We start from the raw sequence: 15,568 nt of genomic DNA on the forward strand, positions 1-15,568 counted from the left end.
AAAGAAACTTCCCTCTAGCCAGCAGGTTTTAAAAAAATGCAGGTTTTACTACTGTCATGCAGCTGGATTTCATAGCTACAAGCTAATAGCTGTGACAAAGGAATTATTAAAGTGTTAAATATTTCATTTAAAAGGGAACATTGCAGTCACTTTGAAAAGAAAACTCAGAACTCATCTGTTGAAAACCGTCATGTGTGAGACCGCACAGGGAGGACAGTCAAGGGCCTCCACATGTGCCCCGGGGACGGCCTCCTATGGTGTCCTCGGCACAGGCCAGGCACTTGCCCAGCGAGGGCACTCCGGGCTGGCAGGAAAAGCACAAAGCCGCACGCCTGGCAGGCCTGCCGCCCATCGCCCGGCCACACCTGCCCAGGAGGGTCTTCAGGGGCAGAGGGAAGGAAGTGTCTACACACACACATTCTGGGTCTGAAAGCAGATCTTAGCCTTTCACAGGCCTGCTCTTCTTGAACTCAGTGTGAAATACTGCTTTTGGTACAGCGCTTCTTTAGTCATTCCAACTGCTTTAGCGATCGATCTCTAAGGCTACAAGCGTTAAGATGTATATTATACAAAGAAGCTAAAATTTTTTATAAGTAAATATAAAGAAGTGAGGGAGTATTCACAGAAAATAAGTTTAAATGATATTTTATTATGAAAGAAAGAGTAAGATTTATTTCAGGAATAATGGCTTCGTTAAACAACTATTTCTTGGAGAAAAATGAATTCAAAATAAACAAATCGGACCTTTTTAAGAGGTTATATTATAGGGAGGACCCGACCTCCCTAAATGCTTCACTGCATTACAAGACGGCTAGCTCCTGAGCAACACACAAACTCCCTTCACAAAACTCAGAAAACAAACGTTAATTTGTTTCTGAAATTAAATGACTAAAACAACAATCCCACAAGGAATTAGAACACTTCTTATTCTCACTCACGCTTCACTTTCACTTCTTCAACAGCACCACGAACCTCACCCCCGGTAACTGCGGCCTCTCTTTCCCGCAGAGAAACCCCACCTGCTGCGGCCCAAGAAAAAGGCAGCCACCTAGGCCTCCAGGCTTCTGGTCAGGAGGACAGCTCAACGGTTTCTTGCCAGAAATACCTAGATAATTAATTTGTTCCTACTTAGACTTCAGAAATCCTCCAAGGTAAGAAGTTGAATGATGCGAAATTTCCAATATTTGATGTTTTAACCTACAAAACGGCAATTCCGTATGGTTCAACTCAGCACCGTTTTGTGACCAGCCTAACAAAACAACTAGATGGAGAACACCACACTAACCTGGAGGAAGGAGCCTGAGAGAAGAGCGGTCCTGCCCGAGAAGAGGGGCCTCTGGGCAGCAGCAGGCCAGGCCAGGCCAGGCCCGGGGAAGTGGAACAGACAGCGCAGCAGGAGCAGAGGCCAGAGCCTTCCAGGCCGGGCTCTGGGAGTTACCTGCGGAAGTGCTGAACTCAAGGAGGAGCTCAGTTATCACTACGCTTCTAACCAAGTTGAAACGGGGAGGTCTGCTCTAAATCTCAGAGGAATATGATGAGAAATGACACCCAAAAGGATGTTAAACGTGTTCAAATCTGAGACGCACAGAAAATAGCATTTGTCAAGGAAGCATTTTTTTCCACGATAAACGCACCCATTCCTCCGCATTTGCAAAGGTTTCTTTTCTTGTGTTGATTCACAGCTTCTAGAGGCTCTGGGGCTGCCAGGGCACTTTCCTTGTGTGGGCCTTTTCCGCTCACCACAATTTCACTGGCTAAGGGACACAGAGAAAGAGAGCAAAGCCAACCACCGCTGGACGACAGAAAGGGGTGTCACCACATCTGGGGGTTAGTGCCAATTAACTCCATGTTAGCAATCATATTACACCATCCACCACCTCCCTTGTTAAAATGTAAAATCCCCACACCTGGCCCCTGCCTGGGAGGCGTGACTGAGCTAAATCAGAAACACCTGGTCCTACAGCAACCATTAACTGTCAGCAGGCGGGCCTAGCCTGGGGGAACTCCTGCCACCAGGGCGGTGGGAGAGGCTGCCCTCACCCCAAAACCCAGCTGGAGGGTACCTGGCCCCAGTAGTGAGTATCCACCAGCTCTGCAGGGCTTATCCAACAGGGGATGGGCTACTGGGTGACTGGACGGACTTCATCCTTCCCCAGTGCCTACCTGCAGCTTGTCCTGGTTGCCCAGACTGACCCTGACCATGACCATGACCATGACCATGACCAGCTGGCAGAGGAGATGGCCAAGCTCGGGCCCAGAGCCGGGAAGGCGGGGGGCAGCAGGGTGAGAGTGGTCCCAACTCTCTTCAAGCACTGAGGACAGGACTTCAGGATTTTGTAAGCTCACCCCCTGCTGACCCCCTCGTTAGATCATACAGATCCTTCCTGACCTGGTTTCGTAATTTCTCTGCTCTGAAATCTTCTAACCCTTAAATTTCAGCTCACTTAGGTGATACATGTAAAGAGAAGGACAGCCGCTCGGCCAGTTCTCTCCTGCTCCTGCCAGGGCAGTAACCCCCACATGGCAACAGGAGATCAAAGAGTTCACTGTTCCAAGGTTCCCAAGCCCCCACTGTAAAAACAAACCCGCAGAAGGACCCCCATCCTGCGCCTGGCAAGGGGGAGGGGCACACGAGGAGGGTCACCCACACCCTCGACCCAGCCCGGCGACCTGAGGTGCTGGTTCCGAGCAGGCGGTCAGTGCTGGGCAGGGGGGCGACGCGGCCACAGCACCACCTCGGCCCGCGAGGGCCCCATTCTCGGGAGCGACAACGGAGGGTCTCTGGACGTGAGTAGGGCGTGGGGCAAAGGCCCACTCCAGCTCTCACGCCCTGTCCTAGAGACGCCCTTTTAGACGTTCTGGGGCTCCCAATGGAAGACACCGTCTGGAGACAGCCCCACGTGATGCAAGGGGGCTGACGTGGTACCCAGCTCAGCTTCAGTTCATTACGAGCAAAAACGTCCAGGGTCCTACCTACCTGGTCACTCACTGGACCTTGTTAGTCAACTCAGGTATCAGCTCAACTGGCTTGAACTTTTCTACCTGCTTCCCCTGAACCTGCTCCACCTTCAAGTTCGTTTTTGCTGAAAGCCACAGCAGCATTTAGAACCATTAAACTTACTGAGCGAATTCCATTTTGAAATTCAAAATGGCTTTAAATTTGCCTCATCTAAAATCTCAGGGTAATTTTTTTCCCTTAAGTGTATGCATCTATACGTATATATATCTATATGTAAGTATACACTCATTAATACTAAGATGACCATGAAAAAATCACTATGTGAAATAAACCACTGGTATGTGTCTAGAATGACTCTAGTTGCCATAATGAAGCTGCGAACAAAAGCTTACAAAGAAACGTCTGGGAACGTGTTTTTAGGTTTTCTCAGACTCTATGTTCCATCGGCACACCGCATGTAGACAATAAGTTCATCCTACAATAATTCATCCCTTGAGAATACAATTATTATTATTATTATTATTATTTTTTGTGGTACGCGGGCCTCTCACTGCTGTGGCCTCTCCCGTTGCGGAGCACAGGCTCCGGACGCGCAGGCTCAGCGGCCACGGCTCACGGGCCCAGCCGCTCCGCGGCATGTGGGATCCTCCCGGACCGGGGCACGAACCCGTGTCCCCTGCATCGGCAGGCGGACTCTTAACCACTGCGCCACCAGGGAAGCCCGAGAATACAATTATTGAACTATGGTAAATTTGAGGGGTTAACCTGAAAACTTATTCAAGAAGACACACTGCCGCTACCCACTCCAACGTTAAGTGTCACTGACTGAGTGTATGGAAGTGGCCAATTGTCCATGTATGAGCCTCGTTTTCTGTGCTGTTGGCAAGCAGATGAAGTTAACAATAAGCTTATTGAAAAACTTACTGCCATTCAGATGTGTTCCTATTTAAACCTTTCAGCCAGCGAGAGTCAGGAGTCCATCTACATGGATCATTTTTATTGCCTTTGCCAAGAATTACGTGACCACGTGCCAAAACTAACACAACCACTTGGAACGGGTGGAGACTGCGCACTCCTATCCATCCAGTGCGGCCACACGCCGCCTCTGTTCAGACGATGTGAAAACGCCACGCCAGTGTAGTCAGTAACCTGAGCTGGGAGGTCAGTGACAGTCAATAGGTCAGCCCCCCTGAACCAAACACTGCGAGGCGGCCGAGGTACTGACCTTTCTGGAAAATGGGATGGTGAAGAGCAGGCACGGGGCGCTCCTCGAGGACCGCGGGCTCATGGAAATAGGCACCCAGCCAAGCCGCACACTGCGCCAGGGGCTCCGTCACTTCCTCTGGGCCTCCGAGCCGCTCAGGAGGAGCGGGGGCCTCCACGGGGCTGCAAAAGAGATAACAGGAGCTGATTCAGCCTCTAGGCCCAGCGTCCACGTGACTAAGAAGCAAACAGAACACGCCCGCTGCATCTAAGTGGGTCGGCCCGTAGCTGCCTTGCAGGTATGCAGGTCTCGCCTGCGCCAGGACAGCGGAAAGGTGCCGGCAGGAGGACGGAGGCCGCGGCCCGGGTCATCCCACCCGCACTTCCACCTCCAGCTGTGAGGACACGATCTCTGGAAAGGGGCAGTGCCCAGGAAGGACGCCCGGTACCTGAGCTCTTCTGTTTGGGGCTGACTGTCTGCAGTCACCCTGCCGAGCAGGGATGTGAGAGCACCGAGGATGACAAGTACAGAAGCAACTCCCGGGGGAGTGTGCCTGCCCCTTCCTAAGACTATCACCTGCACCAGTTTTGATCTGTAGAATCACCACGTACTCATCTTAAAAAGTATTTTCCAGAAATCTCGATACCATCAAAGTAATTAGCCTGCAGGCACCCACCCCTCCCATCACATTTCAACGACAGACCAGCACGGTTCCATGTGCTCTGTGGCTTTGAGCTGGCTTCTGGGGGACCCCCTCCGAGTTCACACTGGGTCTCAGGCTTCAGAGAGTCTACTCTGCGTGCCGGTCACTCTGCGAGGCTCATTTCGGTTGCTGTGACTTTCGTGCCCGGGACTTCTATTTGGTTCTCTTCTGAGTCTTCTCATTCATTCACTGTGGCCACTGTGCTCCCTTTTAGCTCAAGTTTAAACCAACGTATCTTAGACTCACTTCGGATGGTCTGTTTCTTCTACTCGGGGTGCTAATCCTTCTGTTTGGGGACCTGTGGCTCCCCTCAAGGAGGTGACGTCTCACCTTCAGCAGGGGCCGATTTTCAGGGAATGTGCTCCGCTGGACTGAGGAAACGTCCCTCTAGAGAGGGTTCACTTTTGCTGCTTCTGAGCCCCAGTTTTATGATGGATCCAGCTTTTCTTTTAATTTCTGAGAACGACACACCCACAAAAGCACTGGCACCAAGTCGGATTTCTTCAGATGCCATTCCTTCCTGACCTCCCAGGCCCTGGACAGACGGCAGGCTTCCCTGCACTTTCCAGCCTGCTGGGCAGGCTTTCTCTAGTCTCCTTCTCAGAGGCTGCAGCTTGAGGCTTTTGGGGGAAGGTGGGAAAAGCCTCCCCGCAGCATCCCGAGGGCGGTCACGCAGGCCTCAACCGACAGGCTGCCTCCTTCAGGGTACACTCACCACCCTTACGAGGGCCCGACTGAATACGCGAGGCCACAACCGCTTGGCAACGCGGCCCAGCACAGGTAGGACGGATGTGGCTCACGCGCCCGGGGAACACAGGCCTGGCCTCCCCTGCGAGGAGACACACACCGGTGTGTGCAGGGCCTTACAGATTCAGAAATGTGTGCACTTCATCCTGCAAGCAGCGGGGAGCAGCTGAAGACCTTTAAGCAGCGTCTCATAAACAACCCTGTGCTGGGGTCTCAGTCTCTGAGTCACGGTGTTCTGTAGGTCTAAGAGTCTCCAGAGGTCTTGGATCTTTCCAGAAAGATCCCTCCTTGGATGGGATCCACTCTCTTCCACAATGGAATGAGAGGTGGGTCAGGGAAGACTTTCTAATAAGCATGTGAATGTGAATGGCCTTAAGGAAGGAACCAGGGAATGAATGGAAAAGAAGAAATGAGCCCTTCAAGATGACCAGGGAGAGAGGGGGACCACTGAGACCCCGGCTCTGTAGAGCTGGCCAGTTGGGCGATCCTGCCAGCAACACAGCTGGACTGGGCAGGCCCAGGCCTTCTCCAAGTTGCCAGCTTCTAGTGGTTGCTGGGAGAGGGAAGCCCCACGCACAGGGCCCTTTCAGGGTCTGGTCAACAGGAGACCCTGAAGGATGGGGGCTCAGTCCACAGGCAGAGAGCGGCGTCTAGTGGAACAGGTGGCAGAATGGCATCTTGGAGAGACTTCTGGGGATGGAAACTATCTTCTCATTGCCCTGACTGCTCTCCCCATTAGGACATCTGCCCACGGAAAGGTGGGGAACTTCTACCCCATGCTTGGCTTAAATATTTTTCCATGTCAGAGAGAAGTTCCCAGTGACTCTCTTGCTCTGTTCCCTACTTACTCAGTAAGTCTCCAGGGCTTGAGGGGTCTTCTCGGCCATCACACCCTGCAAACGGGGCTCCCTGGGTGGGGGGCATACAGTCCAGGAGACAGGCAGGCATCTTAACCTGGGAGGCAGGGGGCTCTGTACCCACCAGTAACCTGCTTGCTTGGGGAGTTACAACCTCTTACTCAGATGTCCTGGTTGACTCAGGGGTATCTAACAAAGGCCATGGAGCTGTGGGCATCCCGGGCGCTGCCCACGCTGGTAGCCGTTTCCTCTGGGTTGCTAAGGGAACTGAAATGTGAGCTGTGTTTCCCAGCATTTCCCACTCTTAAAAGGATACTTGAAGAATTTTTATAGTAGTAAAATTCATCTTAAATTGATTTTTTATGCCTGTGCTAAAGATCTCAACCTCTGATTTACTCTGTAGTTCTCCGTTTTAACTCTTTCTCTATTGGCATTAGATAACTATTCAGGGGTGAAATGTAATTGAACAGCTTTGATTCTGAAGCAAGGATTTATGATACTATATTTAAAATGAATGGCATTAAACACACACATAAAACCAGATTTTTAAAGCCATGACACAAATTTCCATTTCTACAATAAAACGAAATTTATTCTCTGCCCTGCCCTCTCCTCCAGCCTCGCTCTGCCCGTCCCTGAAAGAGCTGTGGTGTGACAGTATCACAGCATCACTAACGGCCACTCTTATCGTGGAGGAGTTTCTCCAGGCTTCCTACCGACGAACCCTGAAACCCCGATAATTATAGGCTCCGTGGCCCACACTCATTTAAATCCCACATTCACGTCTCCCTGGGAGCCTAGCAACTCACCTAACACTAAATGCACAGGCCTGTGGCCACTGCTTCCGGAAAGCACCACTGAGTGGGAGCCCGGACCCCAAGAGAGCAGCCAGAGAGCCGGTGCGGCAGATGGAGATGAGAGACAACCGTCCCGACATCCGCAGGGCCAGTGCAGAGGTGACATCAGGGGCCACCCCCCCGAGACCTCCCAGGATGTCCTCAATAAAAGTAATCCTGGGACTTCCCTGGCGGTCCAGTGGTTAAGACTTTGCCTTCCAGTGCAGGGGGTGCGGGTTCAATCCTTGGTAGGGAAGCTAAGATCCCACATGCCTCACCGCCAAAAAACCAAAACATAAAACGGAAGCAGTGTCATAACAAATTCAATAAAGACTTTAAAAACGGTCCACGTCAAAAGCATCTTTAAAGAAAAAAAGAGTAATCCTCAGGCCAATATGGTGACACTGGAGCCCTTTCACTTCTTTTTCTTTTTAAACTTGGCACAAGAGGGCTGGCTAGTGGCTGGAGAATGAATTTGGCTTTGTTGAGCTTTTTAACATAGCGATGGAGAGCATGGGTACGTTTATACAGCAAACATAAAGTCACGTATGGTTTGTTTTAAGGGTTTCTTCAAGAAATATGCAACTGTCGGCAACCCCAAGGACCCCGTAGGACCAAAAAGGACAACAGTGTACCACCTTCGGGGATGCTCCCCGAACCTCAGTGTGTCGGAGAGCCCTGTGTGAAGCTCTCCTGGAGTCGTGACCCCTGAGAAACAGCCAGACCCATCCCCCTGGGCTTGGAGAAAGAACGTTCTGGCGTTGAATTGCATTTCAGATTTGTTTTGACATAAATCTGTCCATCATTCCAAATCAGGACACAGAAAAGCAGGTGACATGCTCCAGAACAAACTTCTGAAGTGGTTTTTTTCTGGCTGTTGTTGTCGTTGTTTTAAAATTTATTTGTTTATTTTTCGCTGTGTTGGGTCTTCGTTGCTGCGCGTGGACTTTCTCTAGTTGGCGGCGAGCGGGGGCTACTCTTTGTTGCGGTGTGCGGGCTTCTCATTGCCGTGGCTTCTCCTGCTGTGGAGCGTGGGCTCAGTAGTTGTGGCACACGGGCTCAGCAGTCGTGGCTCGTGGGCTCTAGAGTGCAGGCTCAGTAGTTGTGGCTCATGGGCTTAGTTGCTCCGCGGCATGTGGGATCTTCTCGGACCAGGGCTTGAACCCGTGTCCCCTGCATTAGCAGGCAGGTTTCTTAACCACTGCGCCACCTGGGAAGTCCCTGAAGTGTTTTTAATAAAGCAGGCAGCGATGCCTTACCTAGATTTCTCAAGAGAAACCACGACTTCACAGCATTAGATACATGAGCACAGAAGGTATCAAAGGAAGACTGTCCATCCCACCTGCACGAGGCTTGCACCTCAAGACCCTGGCGTGGAGGAGAACGACAAGGAAGAGTGACAGCATCACACCTGGGGAAGCGGAGGATTAGAAGGTGACCGAGCCTAACTTAAATGAAACGGCCCTGAGGACAAAGGTCACGCGCACGGGAAGCCCTGCCTGGCTCCGCCGGCCTCCCGCAGGGTGTGCTGCACCCCGGGAGGCTGAGCGCTGGCCCGGGCTAGCGAGGGCAGGGCTGCCTGCTCAGGTGCTGCAGCACCAGGCACCCGTGGGGCAGCAGGTGAGTTGCCGCGGTGGGCAGAGGACGCCAGGCTGGCTGAAGCCATCAGAAAGTGCTGCTCAAGGCCTAACCCCTCACGGAGAATGGCTGCGCGCCTGGCAGGCCGCCCGGAAAGTGGGAGGGGCGTCCCCAGCTCTGTGCCCTCCGGTCTGTCCCCCACGACAAATGCGCTCAGCACTTAAACCCACCAGCTGGGCAGGAGGTTCGGGTGTGTGGATTTGGGGGCACCTCAAGACTTCACTGGCACCAAAGAATCACTAAAATGAGCATAAAATCATAAAGATGTCATGTACTTGGGCTTAAATCCCATCTGATGTAAGAAAACAGGCCCAAAGTTCCGAGTTCCTCCTATCTGGTGGGCACCACTCGTTACACCCAGCGGGTAGACTGTGCAACATGCCGCGCGCTGGGAGGGCTGTGCCTTCCGGCCTCTCTGTGTGGCCCCAGTAGCTTTCCAGCATCTCTCTCTTCATGGGATGAAGCAGCCTTATGGTTGGGGAACGTTAACTGGTGATGCCAGAGGGTCACCTAAGAAAAGAGGTGCCGAGACTCATATTCTTCTGAGTCCCTCTGGAATCTGGCAGGGTGACCCAGGTGTTGTCCCTTAGCAAGGCTGGGAGATTAGTCCACAAGGAAGCACACGCACTCTCCAATACAATCTAAGCGTGAAGAAGCGACCAGAGCCTTGGCCGCGCACAGCAGCTCAGACCCCCTGAGGATGAGAAGCCTCGCCTCCTCTGGCTTCCAGGACTCGGTGCGGAGGGCAAGGGCCCCCGGAACTCCAGAGTGGGGTGGCACACCTCACAGGCTCAGGAAGGTGCACATTCACTGCGGAAATTTAAAACTGCAGTTGAGGTGACGTTATGAACATCACGTGGACACTCTTGCTAGACAGCCCTGGTAAACACACAATTACGCCCAACCTAGCGGAGGCTGGTGGAGTCTCTCGTGTTTGCGTCTGATGGATTTGTCCCACATTTAATTATACCTTCTTGCTAAAGCTCAGATGCTTTTCTTCCAGTGGTAGGACTGAAGACAAATAAATCATGCTACCTGCTTTCAATAAAGTCCTTTTTTTTTTTTTAAATGAGAAGGCTGAATAAAGGCTTTAAACTCTACATTCCAACCAAACTTAGTGGCTTGATTCCATTCAAGCATTTACTGAGGATGCTTTAAGTACCTGGCTTATTGGCAAGAGTATCGACTTGGGGTTTATAGTCCAACTGGGCAGGCGGGGAAGGTGAAGGTAAAACAGACAGTCATCCATCACCCTCCTGATGGTTGTGCTGAAGGAGCCCTTCCCGGCCCAACTGGGACTTTCACACGCCACTGCCATCTGATGAACGAACAATGAGTGATGGTTCCGTGACACTGCCCGGTGGCCAGCAGCTGTTTGGGCAATGACACCGCACGGGTGTGACAGAGTCAGTGCAGTTGAACATTCTAGAGTTATATTAGGACACAGAGTAGAAAAAGGAGAAAGTGCTGATGTCAGCAGTAAGAAACACAGATCTCAAATGACACAACTAAGTCACAGGTGAACAAGAGGAGGCGCGACAGTGGGGGTTCATCTATGGACACAACTGGAGCCCCCCTGCTGCTGATGACAACGCGGGCAGCAGTGTTTGCTATTTATCAGGTGCTGTTCTAAGTGATTCATGCATTAGCGTACTGATTTCCCACACAATCCTAAGAGCAACATGGGCTCAACTGTGAAAAAAAGGGAAAACACTAATAAGCGTGCATGAAGTATCAGCAACATACCTGAGTTTGTATAAAAACGACAGACATAATACGTAGATGTTAATTCCCTGAGACAAGAGCTCCTACTACTTGTAACACGAGTTTATTAACTGACTTTCATGTGTTTGGTTTTAGTGTCTGTTTTCAAAGATGTTTCTGTACAAAAGGAACACGCAAAAGGGAGTACAGGCCGAAGGTGGCACACTCCCAGCTTCCAGGGAACTCAACAGGCGGGTGAGCTGGAGTTCCGAGGGTCAGCTGAGCAAACCCTTAGTGAGGTTTTACTGTGCGGCTCGTAGCAAGAGGAACATAAACCCTGCTCCCTGCCTTTATGCCTTCCGCCCCACAATCACACCCTCCCCTGCAAGCGAACTCCACAGTTATGATCCTATCACAGGCCACCAACGGCTCGCGTCCCAAGGGCGATGAGAGGAGGAGGAAGAGGCAGTTTAAAGTTTAACTGGGCCCTAGTTTACTCACTGTCAGGGTGGCCATAGGTACGTTGTTTAAACTGGGTATCAGCTTTTAATGGGCATCCTAAGCCCTCAAAATCTGGGGCTCAAATTAATGTCAGAACCCAAGCAAGACTATAGAGGAGTTCGCTGTGGTATTTTAAAACACCCACCAAGGGCTTCCCCGGTGGCACAGTGGTTGAGAGTCCGCCTGCCGAGGCAGGGGACGCGGGTTCGTGCCCCGGTCCGGGAGGATCCCACATGCCGCAGAGCGGCTGGGCCCGTGAGCCATGGCCGCTGAGCCTGCGTGTCCTGAGCCTGTGCTCCGCAACGGGAGAGGCCACAACAGTGAGAGGCCCGCGTACCGCGGAAAAAAAAAAACACAAAAAAACAACAAAAAATAAACACCCACGAAGAACACAGAGAAAACTGTATGTAAATTTTCAACTCCTCCCCATATAAGGTACACGTCATAAGAACCGTATGTTTGTTCCTTTTTTAAAATCATTGCTTCTTTAAAATACATCAGCAAAAATAAAACATATTTTTAAGAGACAATTTAAACAGTATACTTGGCAGGCAAGAATGCCTCACAAAAGCCTATCTACTTTCTCTCCTAAATGTTCAAGTTGTTAAAAGGAAAACTGTATTTTATCAACACTTTAACATATCATTAAAAATCTCTACTATTTGACAGATGAAGATAAAAACAACCCAAAACTATAGATGAATTATCAGGTCCCTAATGATTCCAAAACAATTACAGGATGCAGAGCAATCGAGTTAAATTTTATTCAAAAGCTTACTACACTTGTGTTTTCTTTTATTTTTCTATCAAGAAACCCATGAGGTTTAAGCACAATTCATTATGTATGAGACCCCACTTGCAGCGCCTGACTGTTGATTAATAGCAAAGTTTGCTGTATGTACATTTGCAACATTAGATGCATACAATATGCTAACTTATTCTTTCACTGAAACTAATTATTTACAAAAATGACTACTTGAGACTACAATTTATTAAATGCATGCATCCAGTCTCGATTTGGCCCCAAAAGACAGCCTGGAATGAAGATCTTTTACTTGATGTGACAACTTCTAGAAATGCTGTTATTAATATTGTAAATGTGGCAAATAAAGAGTTCAAATAGCCTTATGTCTATGTTGCATTTACTTTCACCACTGAGGCAGTGAACAAAGAAGATTTTTTAACGTTTCACACACTTATGAGAGGTATATTCCTCTTTCCCAGCTTAACTTAGCTTCTAACAAGTAAAACGCTTACATGTTGGCAATGAAATAGTTTTAAAAAGAAATAATAGCTAACATAAAAATGGAATAGAAAACCGTAACCATGTTGCTGCTTATAAGCAGATTTATTACAATTCTGTCAAGAATTTAGTTCATTTGTTGAAAAGTATCTGTAGAAACATGAAATGTTTAAAGAGTCATTCCATCAGTCTCATCAAATTCTTGATACTCCCTCAAGAGTACTTCTTCCCAAAGGATTCTGGGGGTAGGTAACTTCGCATTATTCAACCATCCTGCTCCCTTCTCCCAGAAAAGAAGAACACAGAAGAAATCAGTCCACGAATAAGAATTACAAATGTCCCATCTTCGGATGCAGATTTCAGGTGGGGCATCTGGTCAACCGAGAGCGTCTTTCAAGCTAACACTGCAACGCATGTGGCCCCGAGCTGTGGCCACCTGTTGCGAGCGTCCTCTACAGTCAGGTCTCGCTCTGCCTGGCCAACCTGTACACCCTCCAAGGCGGCCCTTCTGATGCCCTCAAAGACTCTGTGTGGCCTTGCTCTGCTCTGCGTAGGCCGTGTGCCACTGTGGGCTTGGGAGAGGCAGAGAGGGGTCACTGGCCAAGGTGAGGAAACCAATGCCTGTGCCCCAGGAGAGGACGACAGCGTGGGAGGTCATTACGTGCTACAGGGTGCTCCTGCCAGCAAAGTCATGCCCAGACGCCTAAGGAGAGAGAAGAAAAGGGCCCGCTCGGGGGCACAGGATTTTAGGGACGCAGATGAACTGAAATATCAGTCAGAGGTCCTCTGCTCTCTACAACCCGTGTTAAGAGAAAAAGCAAATAGCACGAGGATGGGAAATCTCAGGGCACGTAGTCAGATGGGTAAAAGATGACTGGTTTTCTATCATGCAATTTCACATCCTGACTCTCTCTCTCAGTAACACAGTTGAGGTCAGCCACAGTTACTGCTCAGCATCACACCTTCATTATACAACATGGCACACTTTGGAAAGGATGGAGCCACTGAGTTGAGGACCGACTGTATGGAAATGACCCAAGGTAAACCCTTGTATAAAATTTCGTAGCTGCTATTTACTGACTGCCTACCATGCGCCACGCATAGAATTAAAGACTGTTCTATGTTTATTTCTCCCAATGACCCCTGAGGAGGCATTATTATCTCTATGTTCTAGAAGAGGAAACTGAGGCCCAGAGGTTACGTAATAACAACTAATCAATGCATATGGGATGGAACCAGGATTTGAATTAAAGTCTGTTTGATTTCAAAGACCTTAACCTGGACCATCTCCATGAAATCCAAGTACCCTTGCCCATCTCTCTGAAATGGAAACAAACGGTCCCTCTAATCGTGACAAGCCCATACGTTCACATGCTCTATTCTTGATAGCATATGCACTAGATAGCATTTGGATTTATTCTTTTATTTTTAGGTAACTTCTGTTAACTTCTCCCTGATCCCCAGGACTACAATCTAGGCCCACTGCCCTATCATTCAAAGACAATGGGGATCTGAGCGTTGAATCTAGTTCTATTATATTCTAGATGTTTCCAAGAAGAGACACTAGGTGCCCACACAGCAGGGTCTCAGGCTCTCAGACAGTGGCCACTGGCGTTACTGCTCTTCATCCTTAAAGGAAGGCCATGATGCTGTTCAAATGCCTCAATGACCAGCCCACACAACACACAGTGTTCCTCTACACAGGTAAGAGGCCTAAGTCTTAGAACGTTCCCAGCCCATCCCCCCTCATCCTCATTCTCCAGAAGCAAGGCCCAGTGTGATCAAGGCAGCGTCCCAGGTGGTCTGGCAAACCAGCAAGGCAGGCCCCGTGCTAAGGCAGGAGTGGGCCTGGGCTGCACGGAGACATCGGACGAGCTCTCCTGCAAGGCTGCTGCGCATGTCTGAATGAAGGCCCTGCGCTGTCACGGAGCTGGTCCCAGCTCTGCCTCGAGCCCCGGAGGCCTAGCTGGCACTTCCTTGGTGCTCAGTACCTGCCTCCTGAATGGACTGTAAACAAGATGCAGTGGTGCCACCACAGCACGTGCACGGAAAAACACCTGCATTTCGGATTCCATTTTTCCAAGGAATTTGCTGAAAACCATTCCCTTGAGCGGGGGGCCTCACAAAGATTTTCTAAACAGCGCAAGTCACGCTTCTCTGTCTTTTCAGATTGTGTAGCCGAGTAACAAAGTCTGTTAAAGCCCAGGGAACAGGCCTCGCAGCGGATTTTGCTCAGTTTGACAGGACTCCACAGTCAAAACCTGGAAGTGTTTCAGATTTGAAGACATAAAACTAAATGGCTCTTCCATTTCCAGTCCAGATAAGAGCCAATCAACCGCATGCTGAGATGAAACCAAAGAAAAATGAATTTAAACAGCCAATACTTGAGCCTCCTCTTCATTCCATGACTACACGTCAGCCTGCTGAGCCCCGGTGCCCGCCGGCCCCCGCCCTGCCCCTTCCACACACGGGGCCAAAGCTGATCACGCTGCACCCCTGCTCCTCCTTTAGGTTTCCCAGGTTTCCACGAGGAGGTGGGGAGACGCCCCCAACCCGCCACGTGGCACACAGAGGGCCCAGCAGCCGTTCCCGCAGGCTCTGCCTTTCTGTTCGCGGTGGAGGAAAACCATCCGACCAGGAGCAGGAAGCAGGAATGTGCGTGCCCATCCCAGGCCCTCTGGGAGTTCTCGGATGTGCGCTGGGCCGAGGGGCAGAGGCAGAGCGCGTGACGGGGAAGGGGGCCGGGCTGGGGCCGTGCAGCCGCTGCCCTGAGCCCCTCACTCACCATCCCGCCGTCTCCCACCGCAAGCAGTTTTTTTTTTTTTTAATGTCTTTATTGGAGTATAATTGCTTTACACTGTTGTGTTAGTTGCTGCTTTATAACAAAGTGAATCAGCTATACGTATACATATATCCCCATATCCCCTCCCTCTTGCGTCTCCCTCCCACCCTCCCTATCCCACCCCTCTAGGTGGTCACAAAGCACCGAGCTGATCTCCCTGGGCTATGCCGCTGCTTCCCACTAGCTAGCTATTTTACATTCGGTAGTGCATGTATGTCCATGCCACTCTCTCACTTCGTCCCAGCTTACCCTTCCCCCTCCCTGTGTGCTCAAGTCTATTCTCTACATCTGTGTCTTTATTCCTGTCCTGCCCCTAGGTTCTTCAGAATCACTT

At 50.3% G+C, this 15,568-nt stretch overlaps 1 protein-coding gene across 2 annotated transcripts in view; it reads right to left on the bottom strand.

The window, feature by feature from the left end:
* Nucleotides 1–15,568, bottom strand: part of MGMT (O-6-methylguanine-DNA methyltransferase) — a 283,714-nt gene that overhangs the window by 40,616 nt on the left and 227,530 nt on the right. For both annotated transcript variants that reach the window (XM_024751578.1, XM_024751577.1), the window contains one exon: nt 4,185–4,345. In XM_024751578.1, coding sequence (XP_024607346.1) covers nt 4,185–4,345 — 161 coding nt within the window. The remainder of the gene's footprint in view (nt 1–4,184; nt 4,346–15,568) is intronic.

The sequence above is a fragment of the Neophocaena asiaeorientalis genome, unplaced genomic scaffold, assembly GCF_003031525.2.
Source record: "Neophocaena asiaeorientalis asiaeorientalis breed wild unplaced genomic scaffold, Neophocaena_asiaeorientalis_V1.1 scaffold108, whole genome shotgun sequence".
In the NCBI taxonomy this organism is placed as follows: domain Eukaryota; kingdom Metazoa; phylum Chordata; class Mammalia; order Artiodactyla; family Phocoenidae; genus Neophocaena; species Neophocaena asiaeorientalis.